Source organism: Arctopsyche grandis, chromosome 2, assembly GCF_051622035.1.
Source record: "Arctopsyche grandis isolate Sample6627 chromosome 2, ASM5162203v2, whole genome shotgun sequence".
Lineage (NCBI taxonomy): Eukaryota > Metazoa > Arthropoda > Insecta > Trichoptera > Hydropsychidae > Arctopsyche > Arctopsyche grandis.
The window spans coordinates 23,670,671-23,697,580 of NC_135356.1; the positions used below are offsets into that span (position 1 = coordinate 23,670,671).

At 34.0% G+C, this 26,910-nt stretch overlaps 1 protein-coding gene and 1 pseudogene across 2 annotated transcripts; one reads left to right on the top strand and one right to left on the bottom strand.

Annotated features, from left to right (window-relative positions):
* Positions 1-342: 342 nt before the first annotated feature.
* Positions 343-15,730, bottom strand: LOC143922633 (uncharacterized). 2 transcript variants are annotated; one of them, XM_077445962.1, is made up of 6 exons: positions 15,450-15,730; positions 10,287-10,505; positions 3,895-4,093; positions 3,701-3,800; positions 3,598-3,626; positions 343-1,175 (listed from the first exon to the last, which is right to left on the bottom strand). In XM_077445962.1, exons 2-6 carry the CDS (start codon positions 10,293-10,295, stop codon positions 856-858), a joined length of 657 nt encoding a protein of 218 aa, XP_077302088.1. In that variant the 5' UTR covers positions 10,296-10,505; positions 15,450-15,730; the 3' UTR covers positions 343-855. The 2 variants fall into 2 exon arrangements, with proteins under 2 accessions (XP_077302088.1, XP_077302089.1); XM_077445963.1 differs by lacking the exon at positions 10,287-10,505 and having other exon boundaries at positions 15,450-15,707.
* A 1,871-nt stretch (positions 15,731-17,601) lies between these two features.
* Positions 17,602-17,960, top strand: LOC143922322 (galactose mutarotase pseudogene; annotated as a pseudogene).
* The last annotated feature ends 8,950 nt before the right edge of the window (positions 17,961-26,910 follow it).

Consider the following 26,910-nt stretch of genomic DNA (forward strand, 5'->3'; position numbering starts at 1 on the left):
TATCAATTAAAACAACGTTTCACGTTAGAGCCGTGATAATCAACCCGTGGCTTGCGGGCCGCATGCAGTCTTTTGCTGCTAAAATTGTATATATTCCAGAATATTTAATTCCATACCTGATTTTTGATAGCATATTGTCGACATGGACATTCAAAAATTCATTCCGACTCATAATTAGACGAATAGAATGAATTTCTGATCAGATATAATCTTTATTTCTTTATTTCCATCTCTATTGATCAAATTTATCTTTGGATATAAAATATTATCGTTTATTTTATCCCAAATATCTGAAATACATTGGTTTCAATTTTGAAATTTTTCTTTACTATTTTTATTATTGAATGTTATAAAATGCAGTAGAACTTTCAAAATGCATAAGCCCGTAGTATGTAATTGCCGTAGCGGTTGCGTTCCAAAATTTTTTTTTCTGGCGAACCTACAGGCCTGAAAATGTTTTATTGTAATAAATAAATAAGGTAATTAGTCATTAAAGGAAATATTAGAAGGATCCTAAACAATTTTTTTTACAGTCGAGTTAAGAGTTGGACCCACCTTATCCGGATTGAGGTTAAAAAAATGATAAACGAAGTTTTTTATGTCTACTTGTTTCGTGTTCGCATCATCCAGTTCGGTTTAATCACCGAACTGTAATCCATCCGCTGTGGGAAGACACAGGTAAAACGCACTATTAACCCCATCTCGACCAATAGCATTTCGTATGTGCAATTTTCTATTGTCTATACGAACTGCTATTGGTGGAGAGGCGGTGAAAGAGATGGCATGTACGTTTTACCTGTGTCTTCCAGCAACGGATGGATTATACCTATAGGTATAATAAATGTATGGAAATGGTTACTCGTATTCTGGCTGAGAGGGAATGGGCGAAGAACGCGACAATAGCCGCTGTGGGAGAATGTGCAGATCCACCGTTTCGTAAGTCAAATCCCCTGCGGACAACTCTGAGTAATAAGCACTACTAGGATTGGAGCCCTCCATGTTTAAAAGGGCCGGAGTACGATTCAACTCCCTCTCGATGTGAGTGTAGTGGTTTTGGGCCGGAGGCAGTGAACACTTCTTGGCCCTCTCGACACTCTCATGTACTGCTTCGCTTTCGACAACTCGATTCACTTCACCACTGGAGGTGCTTCTGGGGCTGTTCCTTGCGTTTCCACCTAAAAATCAATATTTCCAAAAATAAAACAATTAATTTCGTTCTAAGCTTCCACCTGACCTCTGGCATTTTTGGGTATTTGTGTCACTCGCTTGTCTCTGCAGAGAGGGTTAATAGGTAAGTGCAGAGTGACGCGGAGGGGGATGACTAACCATTTATGAAAAAAGCTTGTAAAAAGAGATTTATCTCTCGTCGGGTATCAAGCTATGAATGATGTCGAAACAGAAATCCTGTTGACAAATCCCCCATTCATTATATCTCTTGTAATACAGTCTACATTTAATTAAAATTTTGATTCCAAGAAAGAAATCTTGCATAAGAAAATTGCGAATAAATAAGCAATTTTCGTATGCAAGATTTCTTTCTTGGTTTCAAAATTTTAATTAAATGTAGACTGTATTACAAGAGGTATAATGAATGGGGGATTTGTTATCAGGATTTCTATTTCGACATCATTCGTAGCTTGATACCCGACGAGAGATAAGTCTCTTTTTACAAGCTTTTTTCATAAAGGGTTAGTCATCCCCCTCCGGCGACACTCAATAATTCTCAATGCTTATTTTCAACTTAAACTATTTACTGCCATATTATGTATATTGATACATTTTAAAAAAATCTATGAATTTTCAAATATCCCTGTTTTTCTGTCTACTCGAATTTCTCACATTTCATAATTAAACGACTTTTTATTTTCACCGAAATGTTTTGAATTTGTTCTGAATTAATTGGGCAGATAGTTGCAAAAAAATATTACTATGGACAGTATAAAAATCCTCGCGCTGCCAGTGGTCACAGAAAGAGATGTGTGTAGATATGTAGATGGTGACCGGTAAAATGCACTCGAGACACTTGCACTCTCGAGACATCCAAACTCTCAAAGATGCTAAGCGAGAAGTAATGCATTGGAATTTGTGGGGTATTGGTATGTTATCCGAGGGTGCTAACCTTTCTTTGTCGAATTCTATTGCGTACGTTATTTTTGAGCGCCTTTGAAAATTATCACATATCGAAAGTGCGCTACTATTCAGTGCAATTCAGTGCATCTTTCCGGGAACCGTGTGTAGATACATACATAATATATGGACGAGCATTTTCAAAATCTGAATGGTACGTAAATTGCACTCGCGACCAAATCAAATTTGACCAAATCACTTGAAACTTGTAAATTAGGCCTTATATTATACTACAAAACTATTATCTTTATACAAACAATATACATAATGTTCGCTATATGCACCAAGCAATAATTTATAAGTTGTTCTGCAAAACGGGTCCATGCAACTTACATAAGTAATATATCAACCCTTCTACATATAATTGATTAATTATTAGGCGTATATGTTATAGTGCAAGTGTTCATTTGGTTCGTTCATGAATATACTATTTTGTTCATACACGCACCAATCTGACCAGTTATAGTGTAAAAAAACGAACAAACGAACTATTTTATTCATGCGCAAACTAGTAGGCATTAGTTTAAGTATTCTCAATCGTTTGTACTCCATATGTATGCCTGCTTAATCTGGGTTGCAATATTTTTAATATTAGCGGAAACGAAAATTATAGCAACGTTACAATGCGGTTTCCGTAGAATTTTCCTTTAAAATACTTCGCATTTTAACATTGTCGCAACAAATAAAAGTTTTATGAGACACCTGGTGAGTCTATTTGAAGATAGTTTTTGACTATTAGCACTTGAACTAAAACGTGTACATTCGGAGTGAGCATTTGGACTGTAACATATACACTAACATTAAAAAAAGGTAATATTATACTATAAATATTAACAAGAAAAATGTGTAAAAGGGACAATGATCACTAGATCAGTAGCTATTAGAATATATCTAAAATGTATTGTGAACATAATTTATTATACGAACAGTAAAAAGCATTTAAAAAAAACTCCTTCTAGAATTTATCAACCCTTCTAATACATGTTTTCTAAATACAATCATAAAACTTTTATAAGACACTATAAGAAGGCACTTGAAAATACTACAAGAAGACACTTGGGAAAAACGTACATGATGCCTCTAAACCAGTAGCATTTCGTATAGGCAATTAAACATTGAATTTGCGAAATGCTATTTGTCGAGATGACGTTTAAGCTAAGTTTGACTTAAGTTTAAGTGTCTTCCTACAGCAGATGAATTACAATAGTGCCTACTAGTAGCAAACTTTACAAGTTTTATTTTACAATACATGCTGTTTAAATATTACACATATGAGTCAAGTCCTTTTTGCAGAACTACGTCCTTTTATTATAACACATACATACAAATGTTTCAATGTCGTAAACTTTAAGCAACGCAATTTATCAAATTTACATATATGCATATAATGTAACATCGCAATTTGCAACAAGATCGCAAGCGCATTTACATAGATACATCGTTACGGTTCATTTTGGGAATAGATCTCACCTGAGCAGTTAAAGTTCGTCATAATTCTCCTGAAAAACCAAGTAATTTTATAGTAGCCGTATAGTATTTTTAACATGTGATATATTTTGGCAAAAAGTTGTACCTCCAACACCTTGGCAAAGTTAGCATTACAATTGCGGTGACGGCAGCTGACGCCAATGCGACAATCACCAGCGTCAAGATCCAACCGATGTCCTGTCCACCTGTAACCAACCGGTTGATTGATTGTTAGTTACGCTAGTGCAACCACCAGTGATGATGATGATGATGAACGGGTTGAGAAAATTGCAAAATTACTAGAATCCTTGTCGGATGACGGGATTCTTTGATGGGGTCTCGCCCACGAGCACAAGTCGCACTTGAACTGATCTTCGTCGTCCAACTGGGTACCATCTGGTTCAGGTATCATCAAGTGCGGGGGCCGGGGTGGAGGCGGGGGAAATATGGCCCCAAAGTCGCCCCCCGCCTGCCACACCTTCATCGAGTCGTCTTCATCCTGAAAAAATGTAGTGACACATTAAAATCACTGTGCTGCAGCGTAAATCAACCCAACCCTCTTCCTCCACTAATTATACTTTCAACTTTCAAATTATACTGTGGGTACAAGGCTGTAGTGTGGGGAGCAGATGACCATGGACGCAAGATTGGGGGGGGGGGGGCGCCAAAACACAGTTGGTAATATACCAGACTATAGAAAATAATATACTTAATATAATATTATATTATATAAAATAATAAAGGAGTGAGGGGGGAGGCAAGTAGCACGTTTGCCTCCGGGTGCAACTACCCAAGCTACGGCTTAGTGTGGATAGTTTAGATGAAAAGTACCATGTATACATAATCTAATCTGTCTTATATTATTTTATAAATATTTCAATTTATCAAAAATATATTAGACTAGTGTTGTGCCCGATAAAAACTTTCTACCTACCTACATGTAAACAATATAAAACACCAATAGAAAAATTAATTAATTAAATAAATTTTCAATAGATGACGGTAAATTCTCTGCCAAGAGGAAACATTTTTAGCAAATAGTATATATAGAAGCTTTTTTTTTTTGGTTATTTTATTCGTATATACGTTTTGGCAGTGGTTTAACTGTGACGTACATACATATGTATGTATGTTGAATCGAAACGACTATTATAGTACGGCGAGTGTTATCTCAGACAAACAGAATAGCGATATTATATATATGTATGATGATATACGTATGTATGTATATACATACGTATGAATAATAAACGATATAATTAAAGCGCGGACCCAGAGCGCGCCGTCTATTGTTCAATTATTGTAAATGCTTTGTAAAATAAGTTCGGCAAACCTTTAACAATGCATTTACAACATGTGAACAATGAACGGCGCGCTCTAGTCAGCTCTTTAGTTATAATTCATATGTATGCATTACTCCTGAAGAAAAAGTTCTTCGATCAATGTGTTTTGCTGGTGATGGTGTATGAATACAAAACTGACCGCCAGAATGTTGCATAAAGTCCAATGTACTCAAAAAATTATGGGACGACGTATGCTCGGTATTAAAAGAAGAGATAGGAAACGGAATACGATGGTGAGAAGTATGACAAGGATGAAAGATAGACGAAAGAAATGCTCGAATAGTACCCGAGATAATGTAAAATGGTGCAAAGAAAGCCATAGTGGAAATGGGTGGATGAAATCAAAAAAATGTGTGGGGTGAGATGAATGAGTTTCTCAAAATATAGACGAATGGAAGTGTGTTGGAGAAGCCTTCATCCAGCATTGGAAGGCGAATGGCTGTGAATGATAATATACTTAATATTGATCCATGATCACATCTAAGAATGTGTTCAAAACAAAAATGTGACTTTCCAACTCAATTTGCTAGTCAAATGACGTTTTCACGAAAACCTAACCGCTTCATCTAACCTGGTTCCAACTTATAGTTGACTGCATTTTCAGTTGTAATTTATGTTGACCATTAAGAATGTAATTCGCCATATAAATCAACTTGCGTGGATTAGACGGAATATATTCCAACTAGTCAAAATATATTATGACTGAAAATACACTTCAACTATAAAGGTAGTTAGTACCAAGGTAGCTGAAATATACTCCAACTGGTTAAAATATATTACAATTGGAAGATACATTTCAACTGTAACATACATATATAATGTTTGGACTCATTGAAGTCATTTGCCCGAGTTTCGTGGCCTAAGACAGTGGCCACTGATATGGCTCTTAAATTGGCATAAGTATGGCTTTCATCTTGCATCCTGTTTGCACACGCGCAAGTAAGGTATATAAACGTCCTATTTGAGACTTTTCCAGGTAACATTATGCCATAAATATGGTGAGAAAGATTAAAAAAAATTAACGAGCTTAAATAATTTAAAATAAGGTTGAAATTTGGTCAAATTTACGATTTTTGCAACTTTCCAAGACCGCCTTTTCCAATTTCCAAAATTCACTGTTTTCAACGTGTCCTCAGTTGTAAGTGCAAAGTAATACGTTTAAGTATATGTATGTATGTAAGTTTCACATTCCGCACAAATAAAAGCTGGAAAGCAGGCGTGATGGTAAATAGACATCCTTCATGATACACTACCCCCATCATCCCCCAGTGAAAGCGAAATATAAAAAAAAGTATTCCCCCCTGTTGTCCAATATTTGTCGTCGACGTCTCGTTACCGGATGAAAAGACTGGTTAAATTTGCAATGGAAAAGGGGAACGGTAAAGTCTACTGCTCCATACACATTATGCAGTGGATCGAGTGCATACTTACAAAACTTGAAAATAAACTAAAAACACGAATCCACATAGTACCGTACAAATATGAATTTTTTAAATTATATTCTGGAAATCAACGGTACAAAATAAATTATAGAACGAAGTGTGTACTATTAACAGATACTATGTTGAAAAATAAAAACTGTTTGACTTGTTTTTTTTTTTATTTTTTACCAAATCTCAACAAGCAACCCTCATCTGTATTTACTTTACGTGTAGTAAAAAGAGACCTACAAAATACGTTAAAGGGTTAAACAGCGAGCACGATTTAACATTGCATGTGAAATTTGTAAAACGTGAAGGATCAAAAATCTCACGCCCACCTACATAACTCCCCTCGACTCTTCTCTTGTTCCTATTCAATGCTGTAATTTAAATATCTGTCTGCTCTAAGTGTATACCTGACGATTAATTAAAATATATCAAACAATTAATAGATTAACTCATATATGTACGTTAAAAAAAAAAAAAAAAAACACTTCAACAATAATAATGTTTAAAAAATACTTATTTCTTTACATGGTTTTCCAATCACAAACGTCTTTGACCAATCCAGCCAATCAGAAACGACTGTGACGACAGCTAATCAGTATATACAATGTAAATAAATCTTACAATATATATTTATAATCGAAAACTCGATTTACAAATTCGTTAAAAAAATTATACCAATAGTTGGGAATATTATTTACCGTTTACCGGTTTATGAAATTTGCACTTTGCAAATCCCTACACTGTATAAATACATTGATATGTTTTTATACATTTTAAACCTACCCAATATAATTAGTATTGTTTATAATTAGGAGTTTCAAAGATGACGTGTTCCTTGAAGGATATTGAATATCGTTCATTCCCACACTGAACTGATTTTGTCGATGAAATGTTTGTAACGGTCCATAAATGTCACCAGAGACATCAAAGAAAGTAAATACTCATTTCGCAGTCACCGATAAAACGAAAAAAGAAAGCTTCCAGAGACGTGAAAACGCTTGCAAAAGATTCTTTATGCATATTCTTGCAACTGCACCCCATCCTTCGCGACGCCTTGACATTAATAAAAAAAACAAATCTCAAAATAGTTTTTCCCGTCTCTGTAACAAAAAAAATGAAAAACATTCCCCCTGCACGATTCCCATTTGCGACAGATCCATTCATATGTAACTATTTACATATGTACATATGCAGGGCCGCACCTAGGAGTTCAGCCACCTGTGTGCAAACTTAAATCAGCCGCTCTTAAATTTTATCAGCATTTTTATAAATCATATTAATTCAGGGTGCAGTGTTGAAAATTTTAATCACAATAAAAATTAGCCAGAAAAAAACGGACAGAAAACCAAAGCATTTAGTTCTGAACAGGACCAGACGACCAGAGAGACTGGACGTTTTCAAATTCATGCATGAAAATATAGTGTTTTTATCCCCAATCCCAGATATAGGACAATACTTAACATCCATGAAGAATTAATACATCTGGCAGTCGCAAAGACAATAGAACATAAAAGACCTAGCTATATGCGGACCGAAGCTATACCTGCTATACCGTTATTTCCCTCTCATTTCTTTCGCCCGCCTTTATATTTCAACCGCCTGTGTGCGTCGCACACATTTGTACATATGGTAGGCACGGCCAGTGGCGTAGCGAAGGGGGGGGTCCGGGGGGTCTGGACCCCCCCTTGGCGGAGCGCAGTCGGCGGCAAAATATCCCACAAATTATCACAAATCCATGACAGATTTTTAGGACATTTATTTGAAAATTTCCAATGTTTGCTTCCCGATGGAAAAATCTCTGAACCATCAAGTATTTTAAAAAATAAGATAAAGACCTTGGGGGAAATTTACAACCAATATATATTTTGTGGGCCTTGCATTCTAACTGAAGAGTTGGAAATGTGGTGGCAATATATAAGTACTAGTGAAAATCGACCAAAAAACGCACTAGCTGCAATTGCAATTTACAATCCTTCAATATTCCCCAATATTTACATACTAAAATATTTACATACTAAAAATATTTACATACTAAAATATTTACATACCAATATTTACATACTAAAAATTCTAGCAACACTTCCGATGACAATAGCCACAAGTGAACGAACGGAGCTTTTCCACACTACGACGACTAAAAACATATTTAAGAAATACGATGTCGGAAAATCGACTAAATGGACTTGCTTTATTAAATATTCATAGGGATATAAATGTTAGTGCAGAAAAAATATTACATATGCCTACAATAAAGACACGAAGATTGGATCTGTGAATTTCATACTTTTTTAAAGTATTCATTATTTTTATTTTATTTGAATTTAGTTCATACCATATTTTTATTATGTATTTACTTTATTTTTATATGTTGTGATTTTATATTAATTAAATATAAATTATATAAATTATCTTGCCTATTTCCTGTCAAACCCCCCCCCCCCCTTGACAAAATCCTGGCTACGCCACTGGGCACGGCCCTGTACATATGTATGTGTGTGTGTGTGTGTGTGTGTGTACGTATAAACGTTTCTAGAATTGTGAAATGATAAATTTTCACTATTCTAATACTCATTAAGTGTAAGTTGTTTTTATTTAAGCAATTTTAATGTACCGATTCCGAAACGATATATGTATTTACATGCTCTTTGTGTCCGACACGCATACATATATTTTAAAATCAATGCCTTTCTTTGAAGCGTGGAGTTCATAAAACTTTAAGTGTCTGTTGAACAATATTCAGTCGTGGCGTCTCTTTTGGCATCTCAATAAATTTGGTCTTTGCGGGCTATTGCGAATGACAGATGTATGGATTCCATTGACGTTTGTGGGCGTTAAAGTTTCGTGTACTTTTTTCACGTGCGCGTATTATAAACTTTTAGCACATATTTGAGACTTCAAAGTAAAAATTCGGATGTGACCAACCCATGACTTTATCTATGTATGTATTTGAGGAATATAAGAAGGTCAAAAAACAAAATTAGATAATTAAAATTACATACACATTCACAAATACCGGTTATGGGAGCGTTTTCGATACAGATTGAGCACGAATGTAGGGAAACTTACACAAGACAAAAGTTCTACTTCCGACTGTCAGATTTTGTTCGAAATTGTTTTATTACTTATAATCACTATAATTAATATACACATTAAATATCAAGAAAATAAAAATAATGTAAAAGGTCAAAATAAAATAATGAAGTATTGATTAAAAAAAATATTACTTCTGGTTTAAGAATTCTGACCAAAACCTTATCAACTTTAAGTTAGTATATAAAGAATACAAATATAAATTTTCAGCTTGATACACTCGGGGGTGTGGAAAGAATAGTAGCCACAACATTTTTGACCTTTCTAAGAGGAAAAAAATCTCACTTCCGTTTTATTCTTTACTTTAAAACAAGACACAAATCAAAATAATCTTAGTAAAAATTCCATAAATGCTTGAAGAGACGAATAAATAAAAAGATTTTTTGTCTTCAACAGCACGCATACATAACAATTCATCAGTACCGCGAAGGGAACAGAATTGAAATGGCAAGTCCGTACAAGCAAGCTACGTGGCGGACCATACCATAACAATCCACTACCACTACCTCAGGTAAGGCCGATTCCGGTTTCCGAATTTCTCTAATCCGAATAATAAATATCAATATGGACACGGTTTGAATTTATTGAATTGAATTGTTTATGTTTTTAAATTATAGGTAAAATATTTTAGAGGACTAGGCTACTCCCTCCAGTCCAATGACGGCACACCACTGGTACATTTGTAGGTAAAATAAGATGCACATTTTCGAGCCAATGAAACCATTATACGATCGAATTTTACATCAGCCACAATATTTTACAAATGTAAAATGCATGCATACACCAATTCAAAACATAGAACGTGCATAATAAAATACAATGTATTCACCTCGTCCATGAATGAAGTCCGAGATCATTTTGACTCCATTTTGACTACGCTTCAATATGTATGCTGATTCAAGGCTCCAGATTTCTTCTGATCATTTTACGGCCGGTTAAACTTTGGAACTTTCACGTTTTGCCATCGACAACACTTCATAACGATGCCCGAGAGACGTTTTTGGACAAGTGAGATGGTGAGTCGTCAATAATGTGACGATGAACGAATCTAAAAATATAAGCATCGATGCACTTTTAGTCGAATCGGTACCTGCAATACCTACATGCATTGGTATAACGTGACATGAAACAATAAAAAAACATACACGTTGATTGTGTTATTGATACGTATAAACCAGTTTTCTTTGGAAAAAACTATTTATATGATAAAAAAAAACAATTATAAGAAATGAAACAAACCATTGTTTCTCAAACTGACGATGATTATTTTTTTCAAATTATTTTGTATACTAATCAAATTAATTTTTCCTTTAAGATTTTAGAAAAGCTGTCTTTGATCATTGCTAAACATCTTTATATATATTTTTTATCATTTTATCAGCTACTCATAGAGTCGCTCGATTTACTGTTTGTATGTATTTTACGACAAGGTAAATGAAAAATCTTAAATATTCGTAATTATAGATTTTTAAAATGGCATCTATGTACATACAAACAACTTAATCGTTTCTCGATAAAGAATGAAAAAAAAATTCAAATAAAACTTGATAAAATTATCTTATCTTATTTACCTTTAGTACACATTTATGTATGTACATTTATACTTAAAAGTGCGTTATAAGTGAGCCGTTATATTTGAAAGTGGCGGAAATCCAATTTTTAGTTCCAAAAACACTATTTCTGTTTGACTTAATTCACAAATTGTTATCACTTATTTTAATTCAATAAGTCCAGAATCTCGGAAAAGCAGAATAAACGTATTACAGGCCAACAGGATTTTTAAATATTGTTAAACGCAAAACACTATATTTAATGTTTTGCGGAATATTTCTTGACATGAATAAAGGTAGACTTATACCACTTTCAAATATAATGGCTCATTTGTACATATATATGTATGTATAATTTCATTCTAAAAAAAAAAGAATTAATAGCTTTTAAATTTTGTTTTTGATCATAACAATCAATTTGAAATTAAAAATAGCTAGGTATTCCAAAATTAAGTATAGATTCAAACTTAAATTGTAATATTTATTTTTAAATAGTTTAATATGCACTTTGAATTGTTTATTTAGGCCTAAAATTGTACAAATTCTGTCACAAAATACGACCGCGTGAACGGATAACCACAACTTGCATACTAATCCATAAGCGTATTGTTTTCACTTTCCAAGCCTAAACAATAGAAAAAAAACTTCGTATAACTTCGTCAAGATAACTCTAGGTATTAAAATAATCTTGAGAAAAGTTTTAATATACAATAGTTTTTCATTTGCGGAAATAATGGAGAGTTTGAAGTGAGTCGATTTTTGGTAGGGCCAATTTTATACTAAACCGTCTTAAAATCAATGTCAAATATAACCGGCGAACTTTGGTGAGAGACTGTCGATCTGGATTTTACATAAAATTATCAAGAGCTATCCAAAAATGATACGATAAGACATATTCATCATAAACGAAAATTTTTATTGAATTCTTCGGTATTGATAATGAACTTACAACTAGTGAACGATTGCTTAACCAGTAAGCTGGCGATGTGGCGAATAATCTATTTACTACCCAATATTAAATTATAGATTCTGCAGCGGGTAGTTAAATCCGATTACTGTCGTCTATAAAAGACTGGTACAACTGTTTATCAGTAGTAAGTTCAATATAATCAATAAAATAACGGTAACAACACATAATGCACAATATACATAGTATTATTGAATATACTCTTGATTATTTAATATTTATTTTATATTATATAGAAAAAACATATTGAAAACGAATGCTAGCAACCACGCTAAATTCAAACTATGAATCAAAGAGTAATTTCATCAATAAATCAACGTTACAATACTGATGTTCTCAAAACTAAGAAATAAGAGATAATCATAAAGGAAATATTGTCTATATTATAAATAATATGTATTGAACATGTAAACCTGTCGTTTGCTTATAAATACTACATGTCGTTTGCCGAACATATTATACGCAAACCTGTCGTTTGCTTATAATATGTTCGTTATATCTATGATTTCAAATAATCCCCTTTTTAATTATGCATCACCTGGGGTTAATTGAGAGTAAACTACTGTATATAGCAGAGCTGTGAAGTGGAAATTACAGATGTGGGGTCGTGGGTTTTTTGCCGGAGTCGTTAAAATGGAATGATTATTATTTGTTTTACAAAATAATGTATGTGAATATTGAATTACTAACGAACGTAGGGCTCATGATTGCGACAAACTTGATTCATCAATATGTAATGTGCGCAAATCTGAGACGCGATGTTTTTTTTTTCTCATTATTGACATTAGAGGAGATACTAACGTGTGTTTAGACTTGAAATCATAATACAAGGGATGGAAAATGCGTTCGAATGAACCGAATCAATTGACAGGTTGAAAATTTTTATCCTTAGTATTTATTATTTATTAACGAATTATATATTTATTAAAGAATTCAACTATTCACAAATGTAAAAGAAAAACGTTTGGTTTATGGTTTACGTGACATATTATCAGTCTGTATTATGTATGAAGAGCGCTAGAGATATTCGAAAAGGTAATTGGACTATTCATCACATTGCGGTGGTCACAAAGACAATTTTTGCCATGAAAATCGCGAATACACAATATTTGGCACTCAAGTTCTCGTTAGTATGATGGAATTTTCGGCTGCCAGATGTTCCGTTATAGAGATTTTAGTAACTTTGTGACCAATAATCACCGAACCATTCGAAAATTACCCCAAGAGAATTAATTGTAAGTTTGTTTTTGAACTTTTTTTCCTATCAAAGTGAGATAATATTATCAATACTAACAAGAACAATAATGTGTAAAGTAGACGATGATCAATGAATCAGTAGCTATAAGAATATACTTTAGAAGTATGTATAGTGAACAATAAAAAGCTTTTTTTATTTTAAATGCTTTTTATTTTTTATAAATTATGTACACAGTACATTTTAGGTCAATTACAATTGCTATTGATCTAGTTATCATTATCAATTTTACATATTATTTTTCTTGTTAGTATTTATAGTATTATCTTATTTTAATGTTAGCAAGGATTCACAAGAGGTCAATCGCGACACAACATTTGGTCGATCTAAATTGCGATTGAATTTTCCATATTTTAAAATAAAATATGAACAATAATTAATTCTATTAACATTTTAAATGCTTTTGGTAGAAGTTGAGACACTTCTGCAGATTCACAATGAAGTATGCTGGTTGAGCAAATAATATGCTATCATATGTATTATTGCCTGAGATAAGAACGTTTTTAAATGAGGGAAAGGATAATAATGTGACAAGTCTTCAAAAAATTAATAGCATTTAAAACCAAAAATATTGGACCAATTTAACAAAAGGTTTACTGACTTTACTGAGCTTCATAAAATTTGTAGTTTCTTATCATCGCCGTCGCGTATGAATGTAAATAATGTCTAGCCGACGCAATGATTTTTACAATGGATGTGAGAAATTTAGAATTACAGTGGATTAAATTGCAAAAATGATGTTACGTTGACACAATTGAAATCTTATAGATAGAATCATTGAATCCAGAAACATACTTGTATTTAAAGGAAGTTTATGATATGACCCTTCATGTTTGAAAGTCCACTTTACTTCAATTCGAGAAATATTTCGCAAAACGAGATTCTGAACATATCGAATTGAAAGATATGATAGCAATTTGTGAATTAAGGCAAATAGAAAGTGTTTTTAGAACTGAAAATTTGACTTCTGCCACTTTCATATGTAAGCCAGTGGTTTTAACTTTTAAGACTTAAAAAAAAGCAATAGAAATTGTAAGATTCTTATAACAAGTCGATCGCCAAGAAAGATTGTGTACCTTTGGTAAACAGCATCATAGGTAAAAACGTTCAAAAGCCTATTTACAATCTCTGTCTAATATATAATTTCGAAAGAGACTTTGTATGTATGTTTATTTGTTCGTAAAATCCGTGAAGTTCAATTTAATAAAAAAACAATGAATATTCAATTTGCATTACATATAAAAAAATTCAGTCCGATTCAGTTAGCGGTTTGGGAAATAATTGAATTCAAAAACTTAAAAAAGAGGACACCTTTAAGGGGAGGTACCATTTCTAACAATTGGAGAAAATTTACATCGTGTCGATAAGAATCTCAGTAACCAATACTAAGTTTTAGTTTGATAGGCCTAACGGTGTTCAAAAAATCCCCAAAATACACAGACACACACGCGGACACAATTTTCAATCAGTCAAAAACTCGAGTTCGAATTTTCGCATGATCACAAAACTTCATCTGTTGTCACTACGTACATAGATAAAGACAGACATTACGACAGATCACTAATAATAACCATACTAACAACACACTTGTGAAGAGTCTCGGTGATTACAACGAAATGTCTATATACTTCACCTGTATGGAATAACGTCTCGAATACTAACTTTTCCAAGCTCCAAGTAATACAAAATAAATCCCTAAAAATAATTTATAATACACCCATATATACTAACGTGAAAAAATCTGCATGTCATATATAATATTCCGTTTGTTACAGACATTACTAACAAACTAACCAGTAGATTCTACGACAGAATCACTAATAACCATACTAACATGACACTTGTGAAGAGTCTCGGTGATTATAACAAAATGTCTATACCCTGCAGGTATAAACACAGATTACCTGAACACAATCTGCTTTAGATCTTCGACTTTTGAAAGTCTTTAAATTTATATTATGTATTAGATGTATTATGAACATTTATAAGAATTGTAAATAGGTTTTTGAGCTCTTTTTCCTAATTATGCTGTACATTAACATTTGAATAAGACAATACTATGATTACTAACGAAATTAAATTAAAATTGTAAAATAGAAAATGATCAGTAGATCAGTAGCTATTAAAATAGACATACGATGAACATAATTTAGTAATAATAAAAAGCATTCAATCTATATATAATATATGTATGTAGTCAAATATGGTTTTAATATATACGTTTGAAGAGCTGCAGATGCGGTTCAACACTCGAAAGAGGCAGCGGCGCGCAACCTTTAATTCAAACGATCGAGTCCAACTTGTTCCATAAGTGCCTCTGTCTTATGGAACGGTACGTGTCTGTAGCCGGACACCACACGAGATGATAACCGAATCTCATCCGAGGCTGTGCAACAGGGCGGCAAGTTTGACGAGTGTGCGTGTTGTCGCGTTGTCGAGAATGGCGCGTCCACGCCGGCACAGACAGGGGGGAACACTGGGCGGCCGCACCTCACCAACTCGTTTGACTTCCTCCCCCCCACCCACCGCACACCTGGCGCCCCCCTGAGCCCCCCTGCGTGTGTGGTCAGCCGTACAGGGCCGTCGCTGTGGGGGGGCGCATCAAAACTCGACGAGCCACACTCGAAAACGATAACTACATACGTTGGTGCATTCGCGTGGTAAACATTGCCGATGCTCCGATGTACATAATAAAGTATGATATGATATAGTGATGGCTTTTACTTTCCTTTCGAACTTTTTTTTCTCAATGAGCTTACCAACACCGACTCACACCCAACAGACTAACTTCGAAGAACGAAAATCCGTTCGGTGCAATCTTTGGTGACCCCCCCCCCCCCCCCCATTCGAGAGTCGATACGCTTAAAAAGAGAGAAAGGCACATGTTAGATGCCTTCGAAATGTGGTGCGCATTCCATAGACCGCACGAACATCTCCATCCTCAAAGAGATGACAGTTGCTGAGAGACTCTCCATGGCAGAGCTGCAGACTACATAACTTCGAAGAACGAAAATCCGTTCGGTGCAATATCTGGTGATCCCCCCATTCGAGAGTTGAGACGCTTAAAAAGAGAGAAAGGCACATGTTAGATGCCTTCGAAATGTGGTGCTGGAAGCAGATGCTGCGCATTCCATAGACCGCACGAACATCTCCATCCTCAAAGAGATGACAGTTGCTAAGAGACTCTCCATGGCAGAGCTGCATACTAACTTCGAAGAACGAAAATCCGTTCGGTGCAATATCTGGTGATCCCCCCCCCATTCGAGAGTCGAGACGCTTAAAAAGAGAGAAAGGCACATGTTAGATGCCTTCGAAATGTGGTGACGGAGGCAGATGCTGCGCATTCCATAGACCGCACGAACATCTCCATCCTCAAAGAGATGACAGTTGCTAAGAGACTCTCCATGGCAGAGCTGCATACTAACTTCGAAGAACGAAAATCCGTTCGGTGCAATATCTGGTGATCCCCCCCATTCGAGAGTCGAGACGCTTAAAAAGAGAGAAAGGCACATGTTAGATGCCTTCGAAATGTGGTGCTGGAGGCGGATGCTGCGCATTCCATAGACCGCACGTACATCTCCATCCTCAAAGAGATGACAGTTGCTGAGAGACTCTCCATGGCAGAACTGCGCCTACCGTGTGCACTAAATGTGTGCAACGCAAACAGGTGGCCGAAATATAAAGGCGGCCGGAAAGAAATGAGAGTCGAAAAATTATCAAGTGAAAATCGATATATCTGTAAAAAAAAAAACGCAACGCAATAATTTCAAATGTTTTCGCGTCGCTACATGCGTTGTTAGGATAAAATAAACAAATAATTGAATGGCTTTTACTTTCCTTTCGAATTTTTTTTTTCTCAATGAGTTTCAACACCGACTCACACCCAAATTAACAGACTAACTTCAAAAAAATCCGTTCGGTGCAATCTCTGGTGATCCCCCCCCATTCGAGAGTCGAGACGCTTAAAAAGAGAGAAAGGAACATGTTAGATGCCTTCGAAATGTGCGAACCGACCGCACGAACATCTCCATCCTCAAAGAGATGACAGTTGTTGAGAGACTCTCCATGGCAGAGCTGCGCCTACCGTGTGCAACGCAAACAGAAATGAGAGCCGAAAAATTATCAAGTGAATAACGATATGTCTGTAAAAAAAATTTCATTTTGTTTTGTGGTTTAATTTTTATCAAATAATTTCCAGAGCAATTGTGTCGGAAGTTGCATAGTATTGATAAATGACGTACGAAAATGGCCGTAAAGGAGTTCGACACTCTGGATCTCTGCAATGGGAAAACTGTTATCAAAGAATTCGTATGGGGGACTGAGAAAGGAATGACCGTACATGTTATATCGTACAGAGCAACAATAACACGCATCAAACTACTCGACAAACAAGGGAAAGTCAAAGATGTCGTTCTCGGATAAGACAACATGGACGGCTATCGTTCTTCCACGAATCCATACTTCGGAGCGACAGTTGGACGAGTGGCCAATCGCACTGGTAACGCCAAGTTCCTGTTGAACTGTCAGGTCTACAATCTGAGCAAGAATCGAGGGGAGAATCATTTGCACGGTGGAATTAAAGGTTTCGACAAAGTCAATTGGAAATTGTACATCGATGGAACTCAAGTGACGTTCAGCTACCTGTCCGTGGACGGGGAGGAAGGCTATCCCGGAGATGTCATAACTAGAGTACGGACCCAAAGCGCGCCGCTCATTGTTCAATTGTTGTAAATACTTTGTAAAAAAGGTTCGGTAAACCTTTAAAAATGCGTTTACAACATTTGAACGATGAACGGCACGGTGGTTATCCGGGCTTTAGTCATAACAAACTTAGTCTACAACATACAGAAGGACAATCAAATTATCAGCACCATGACGATCAAATGTTCGGCGCCAACTCCGATTTATCTGACTAACCATTCTTATTTCAATCTCGCTGGGCATGTAAGAATCAAACCATATATTTGAATAGAGATAGTACATATCAATGAAATAAAATATTTCTATATGTATAGGTACATATACAGTATGGGGCAGAATTAATCTTGAAAATGAATACTTTAACCCTTTGAATGCTGACCAACGCCGATCGGCGTTTTGCTAACAAGTCTATGGGCCTGAAAAACGCAGATAGCCGTTGTATTTTGAGTATGTAAAAAATAAACGAGAATACTACCCGCTGAGTCTTTCCAGGTAGCATTGAAAAAAAAATGCATTGAACATGGGTCGTGTAATCCGTGTCAATGTTTATAAAGAATGGTTAATGCCGGAAATTCTGAATTTATAATCATAGCAGAATTTCTCGATGGAAATTCGTAACTGCGAGAATTTTAGATTGTGGTTTGGCTTTTAGATTGTGAGCATTACAATTTAACAACAATGAAGAAGATTCGTTAATATATTTCTTTTTTGTTTATTTTGTATTATTGCAACATATATTAGAGAGTCTTAACACACCTTTAAAAAACTCGAAATCCTCGGCAGTAGTTATCTAGGGTAGTGATCTAGGGTTTGTTTTAATTAGCTACAATTTTTATAACTGCTTTCTATTGGATTTCTAAATAATTCTATATTGGCGAAATTTTCAGCGTGGCGGGCTTACAAACAGAAAAGACGTCACCATTCAAGGGTTAAAAAATACGAAACAAGACATCGTACTTTTTAAAATGCATTTCGGTTGTCTTGTTGTATACTTGATACATACTATTTTAGAATGTCATATTTTAATCCAAGTTTTCGCTTTGCCTGAAGAAAAAGCTCTTCGATCGATGTCTTTTGCCTGTGGTGGCGAATGGATGCGAAATTTGAACATAGAATGCTAAAATTTTATACAAAGTTTAATGTACGCAAAGAAGTATGGAACACTGTATGCTCGGCATAACGGACACACGGAATACGTGGGTGATCAGTAGAGGTAGGATAGTCACAGTGCTATCAATTGTTCGGCAAACCTTTAACAATGCATTTACAACCTTTGAACAATACACGGCCCCCTCAGGCTCCGGTGACTAGTGATCAGTGTAACAAAGGTACATAGTTGACATAGTGATAGAGTCAAGAGATTCAAATGAAAAGTGGACAAGATTAGTGCTGGAATGGTACCCGAGAGAATGTAAAAGTGTGAAAAGAAGTATTTTATTAATATTAATTCCATACTAGCGACAGTAACTAGCAAAATGAAAAATAACAAAAATATCGTATACATATACAACTTTATTTTTAAATTAACAGTTATTAAAATTGTTTTATAGACATCGTTACATTAAGTTATTATGTACTTGAATCATTTGAAAATCTAATTAATCTATAAACACACAATTTATCAAAACTCTGTGTTTATTTAGTTGTATATTGTATAACAAAAAAAAAGCCGAAATAAAAGCGCGTCAAATTCAGTAGTTCAGAATGTGTCACTACGAATTTAGAAACGAAACAAAAATATAAAACAGAAAATTAAATAGAATAAACACGAAAATTTCTAATCGTACGTAACACTTTTTTCAAAAAACAAGTTAAATAATTGTTTTTAAAAGACAAATTTTAAGAATCCACGACTTTGATTTTTGAAGTATAAACAAATCATAAGTATATTATACTAGTGTTTTTACCAGGCTTCGCTCGGTATTTATTTGTAATATAAACCGCATAAACATGGCCAATCTAATAGTAAACATTTTATTAAATTTATTTGAATATTCATTTGTTTTTCTACGAACCAAAAATAGTAACATACAAAGTCTCTTTTGAAATTATATTATATTAGTTGTTTTACCCGGCTTCGCTCAGTATTTGTAATATAAACAGCTTGAACATGGCGAATCTAATAGTAAATATGCATTTGTTTTTTTATTAAATTTCTTTGAATCGAAAAATATATAATATTCAACCAATTGGATTGTCGTCTTAGAAACGAAGTTCCCAACCAACAATACTTACATACAAAGTATATTTCGAAATTATATACATATAAGATGTATGTAAAACCGAAAAACTGAAGCTGAAAAAAACCGAGCGCTGAAAAACCGTGATGATTTATGAGAATACTTCATATAATACATATGTATGTATTAATAGCCAGCAGTATAGCTCGGTTGCGTTTATTTTTAGCACTGAGAGGTTACCGGATTCGATTTCGTGACAATCTTCAATGCTGCTGGTCGGACTTTATTTCCGGCTCCAAGTCGATCGTTTCTTATCTGAGTTTTTCAATTTATTGTTGAAACAGTTCCTCCATCAAAACCATCCTACCCGCTATGTCACAAATATCTGAATTTGATTTATGTAAAATATGTAAAAATTTGTGCACAAGTCTAAATCCGTAGATGTCTCTATGGATTCATTCATTAATTAATTGTTAATTTCCTGCTCTTCAGTCAATCGAAATACAACGATTTATGTAATAAAAAATGATGCAATGTTTGTAATTAATTATCTAGGACAACGCATTGGGGTTACACTGTCAGACATTCCTGGTATCTGTGTGTATAAATAAAAATAAAATAAAATTTCAGTATTAAAGTAAATTTATATTCTAATGTTTATTAATAACCTTGCTTATTTTGATTTTAGAATATATACATTAATATTTGGACTCCAACCCCAAGGACCTGTCGATGCATTGCAAACTCTCGCATCATAGTATGTACATACATATGTAGATATGCCACGAGATTTGATAAGCCCCTCCGAATCGGATGCCTGGGGCCGTCGCACCCCCTCTGCACATCACTATCAAATTATTTCGGCATTCAATTATATATACATATACATAGCGATGCCTGGAATTAATTCTTCGCATTTCAGCCATAGCTCTGTGGCAGGCACAAGTAACCACACCACATTTCTATTATTGTTACGATATATCTCAAGTATATTATTGTTACGATATATCTGAACGCGAGAGTCCAGAATAGCCCGGGCCCTAAAACAATTGTGTTTATACCTTTAAATTGTATGCTTTTTATTTATCACTGAACCTTAATATAACGCATTCAATTCCCGTTCCCGTTTCTCGATGTGTTTCGATAAGTGAATCCTTCAGTTTCAAATTAATACTTAATAATCAAATTTAATTACAGTAATGATAGTTTGTCGGAAAAACGCAGGCGGCGAACACATTTTAAATTATTCAATTGTTTGTTTATTCTGCCCTAACAACGCAGGTGAGGACGCGAAAACATTCGAATGCCACTCATTCCCGTTTTTCCCATTTCCGTTCCCGTTTTTGAGCATTTTTTTACAAAAACCATCAAGGACATACACACAATAACTCGTGTAAGTTTCATCGCCATCGGTTGAATGGTATAGGAAAGCATACGTGATAGACAATCAGACAAAGAGACAAGCTTTGATTTATATACATATATATATATATATATATATATATATATATATATATATATATATATATATATATATATATATATATATATATATATTTCACAGTAATACAACAAATCCTGAAAGTTCCATCGTAATCGGTTCAGTGGTTTAGGAGCCTATTCGAGACACACACAGACATCCATTTTTATATATGTATATAGATATATACATAGATATATTTATTATTTGATCCAGTTATCATTATCTATTAATGTACTAACTTATTTTTCTTGTTAATATTTATAACTTTTAATATTTTAATGTAGGTATATTATTACAGAATAATAAGAAAAAACTCAAAGCCTATATATGTACATATATACAACTAATTTTCTCGGGCAAATTTTTTAATCTCTTTGAAGTATTAATACAGGCTGACATTATGTCATGTTAATCATTAACTTTTTACATTATTTCTTTTACATGTATGAATAGTTGAACTCTTTAATACATACATACATACTGAGGATAAAAATTTACTTTGATTTTTAAAAAAAACAGGCCTAAAAATGCCGCTATTTTCAACTTCAATAACCTGTCATTCGGTTCATTCCAAAGCATTTTTCAATATTTGTATTTATTAGGATTGGTATCTCTTCTGATGTCAATAATGTGAAAAAGTTTCAGATTTGCACACATCGATGAATCACTTTTGTAGCAAATACGAACCGTGCTCGTTAGTAATTTAATATGCATCAAAATGTGCTCGTTAGTAATTTTATATGCATCATACGTCATGTTCATTACATTGTACCTATGTATGTAAATTATTACGTGAAACAATCAAAACTAATATACTAGTACATATCACGGCCGTAACCAGGGGGAGGCTATGGAGTTCCAACCCCCCCCCCCCCCCCACTTAGTTTAAATAAAATATATTGTAATTATGAAAATTAAATCATGGTACATATGTACATAACTATAAATTAATTTTTCTATTCAAATAAATATTCTAGTCGTATGAATACCCTGGATAAATTTTAAACTAAGTATATTATTGTTACGATATATCTCAACACGAGACTCTACATAGAATAGCCCGGGCCCTAAAACATTTGTGTTTATACATTTAAATTGTATGCTTTTTATTTATCACTAGCTGAACCCGGCATGCGTTGCAATGCCACAATAAGGCAAGCAATTCCCGTTCCCGTTTCTCGATGTGTTTCTATAATATATAGATGTGCTGAAGAATATGTACCTAATATTTATATATTTTACAGTTGAAGTGTATCTTCCAGTTGTAATATATTGTGACTAGTTAGAATATACTCCATCTAACCTGGTACCAACCGCCGTTATGGTTCAAGTGTATTTTCAGTTGTGGTATACATATTTTGACTAGTTGGAATATATTCTGACTAACCCACGAAAGTTGATTCATATGGTGAATTACATTCCAACTGGTCAAAATATATTACAACTGAAAATACAGTTCAACTATAAGTTTTTACCAGGTTAGATGGAGGAGAGGTTACTAGTAAATTGAGTTGGAAAGTAACATTTTTGTTTGAACAAATTCTTATCTTATTCATTAATTTATTCGTAATACCTAATATTGACGCATTTATAATAATAATATAATTAAAAATCGGTGCCGTAAGAAATAAGTTCAGGCTTCGATTCCACCCCTGTTACGTTCGAAATCCCATTACTCCCAGCTCTGTTTAATTTTTCGATATGAATTTGCGGTATTTTTGCATCCCATTTTTCGTCTACGGTTCCATCATAGTATCACTTTTTTATGTTTGTACATTGGGTCGGTACAATATATGAAAATTTTGACTTAAATAATTGAAAAAGTTGCGTCTTATTAAAGTATGTAACGCTAAATTAAAATACTTACAAATGTCCTGCTAGGCTATTTAACATGTATCTCGAAAAATGACAGAAATATTTTTGCTTTATGTATACATATGTATATACAGACTAACAATAACGAGAAATTTCAACTTAAAAATTTATTTTGACCGATGACTAGAAGAAAGAATGTGAAAAGATACAAAAAATACCACAGGGTGGATGAAATGAATAAAATGATGAGAGTTGAATGGAAGCGTTTTGGAGAGGCCTTCGTCCAGCATTGGATGGCTGTAAATAATGATGATGATGATATACTCAGTATTTATCCTTGATTACGTTATAATATATAGGTATACATATGTATGTTTTTATTTACATATTTTAATGATCAACTCAAAAACCTTAAATCCAATCACACTAAAACTTTGTATATGTAATGCTATATTTTTCATTGTAACTTTTTTCAAAACAAAATTAATAATCATATATAATCTCCTCTTCTTAGTTTTTCTTTCAAGTTTTCTCTTAAGAAGTCAAGCTTTTAAATTAAAACTAAGCAACTAGACTGCATATTTAGCAAATTATTATAAATCCAAAATTTGCACCATTTGCTCCGATCACATGCACATATCGATCGATATGACAAATTGGTGCAGCCTTTGAAGTGTAAGCTTACATTGACGATTATAGCAGAGTAACCGAAACCCCTATATGTATTATCAAAATGGGGAAAGCCTGCAGCAGCGTGTACAAAAAAATATATGTACATAATATACTGAATTTAAATTTGAACAAAATTGGAAATAATTCCATCCACGGTGAATGTATTGATGATGATATATGTATGTACGTATGTTAAATTTAAATACGAATGACTGGTGCAATTCGATTAAATTATTGCTATTGTTTCATCATCGTAAGCCTTTCACCAACCGCCATTGGAAAAACATAGTCGCTTTGAAGAGCCGACATCTGCTTTGACTCCTCCAGATCATCAGTACGGGGATCGATCACAAAGGTTTATAACATATTCTTTGTATAACTGTTATATATGTACATATATGTTTAAGTTATGGACATTTTAAGAGTTACCGTCAATGTGAGGCTGTCTATGAAAATGAAGTTGTAACCCTTCGAAAATTTCCATTATTTGTTTTCACACCATTTCAAAATATGCTAAGTGCCACTGCTCTAAGCTAGAGCTGGAATGCCATTTAATTAATTATATTAATAAAATTACTAGCTTGTTTAAAACTGTTGCCAATCAATCAAGAGGGATTTTTTTTTACATGTAGAAATGATATTTCTATTAGTATCTAAGGAACTTGAGGCAAGTTAAATATCTGGAAAATGTATATGAAAGTTATGATAAAGAAAACATCGAGAAGTAACATACATACATAGTTAGAATATGATTTAAAACAAATCACCCAGGGTTTTGATATATTATATTTACGCTAGTGGCCTGTGTATACATAATTGTGCATTCTGTAAAATATCGCAACTCGGAACAACGGAATTAATCATTTAAAATATAATTAACTAATTTGAAAAATAATTATTTTATTTTTGTCGGCCACTCGTGTGAACGAAGTGATATGCCTCGTCTCTTTCCACGATATACGATTCCAAGGGGAGAAAGAGAGACGGATCATGGCGATAACAGCGAGTACTTCTTACACACGCACGCACGCACGCACGCATTAGACAATTATTATATAATGTAATATATATGTATAGATACAAGTGAAGAAGAAATTATTAATTGCATTAGTCATAATACGACAGTGACTTTTAATGGAAATTGATTGACAATTGGATTAATTCGAATATAATAGTATAATTTGTAGCTCTTAAGAAGAGTCGTATTGATATTACAAAGTCGTTGAATAAAAGCTATATAATTCACAGATGTTTGTGATAAATAATACACAACAAACGTGTGAATCGATTGTTCGGCCAAGCCAGGCTAATGCTAATTTTTCGATTAAAAACACACTTTGCGAAAGTCTCTTGGATAACGAGACTGCTAAAGTTTCATTTTCTTTTTTTCTATCGTCCTTCTGAATTCCGCTTACGCTTAATTGCTTAATTTAAGGAACAAAGGATACTAAAACCGTTTCCTGGAAGGTCTACTTCGCATATTTGACATGGGAATGCCACAGCATGGCGAATAGTTGGTACAATCTGAAATCGATTTCGAGGCTGAAATCTTAGATTGATCGAATTCCATTACAAAATTTAAATCAATCGGATCCCATAAGCATTTTCTGCGATATTTGCATCTTAGATTTAATTGGAAAATTTCATTCAAAAGTTGTCATTACTCAATCATTAACTATTTATTCCTATATATGTATTTATAAGATTAACAATTTTCTGCACACAATATCGTCAACTTTAAATATTTTTAGCAAAAAATGATATACTACATGTATTATGTGTATTATACAGAGCCGTAGCGTGGGGAGGGGCACGGGGGCAGATAACCCCGGGCGTAAAATTGAGGGGGCGCCAAAACGCAGTTGTATATTCCATACTACAGATGAAAAAATTATAAGCTTGTTTCTATTTTGAGAGGAAAATTTCAAATACCCGCATGTTTATTAAATGCAAACAATCACTACGAGTTGGGACACCATTCGCCAAGCCTGTTAACTAGTGCTGGCCTTACACCTTATGGCGCCCTCGGGCAATTTTTTTTAAGCGCCACAATTTTTTTTTTTAAATGGGTTACTATCCTCATTTTCCGGGCTTGGGACCGGCAGCAAAGTGTTTAACAAGAGGAGTTAAAAATAAATAAATAAAGTGATAATTCAGAAGTGAACTTTCCAAGCCTTTCTTTCAGCAAAATCTATAATTAATGCTGAAAAATCAAGATTTTCAGCGATATCATTTTCAGTAGATTTCATTTAAAAACTGAAAAGTCTATTTTGTGACATTGTAGACGGGGATAAGTTTTAAGTTTCGTAAAACTACGTTCACCACTAGATACTGATTCAGGCAGTGTCACCTAAATTCGCATAATTTAATATAATGAGTGGATTTTTTTTATCTTGAAATTTATTTGAAAGAAAGGCTTTTGAATTAATAGGTTTATCGCTAAGTTCATTACTAATAATATCAGATTTTTTATTCACGGTGAGATTAATTTGAAGACCGGCTCTTTCCAGTAGATTGTTTAAATTAAAGGGCCTTTGGCGCTTTAATATAAAATTTTAAAGCGCTTTCGGCGCATCGAGTGGCGCCCTACCTTACTCGGCGCCCTCGGGCGCCGCACAACTCAGCCCCCCCCCCCCTAAAACTGGCACTGCTGTTAACGAAATTGACAATATTCTTCTTTTAATTGATTTTATTATTTCGAATTCACTCTCGAAGCAACCAAACTTTCGAAGATGCCCAAGATGAAGTAACGCAATAGAAATGAACAGAAAAGCGTCAAGGGGTATTTTTATGTTATCCGAGGGTGCTAACCCTTTTTTTTGGAATTTTA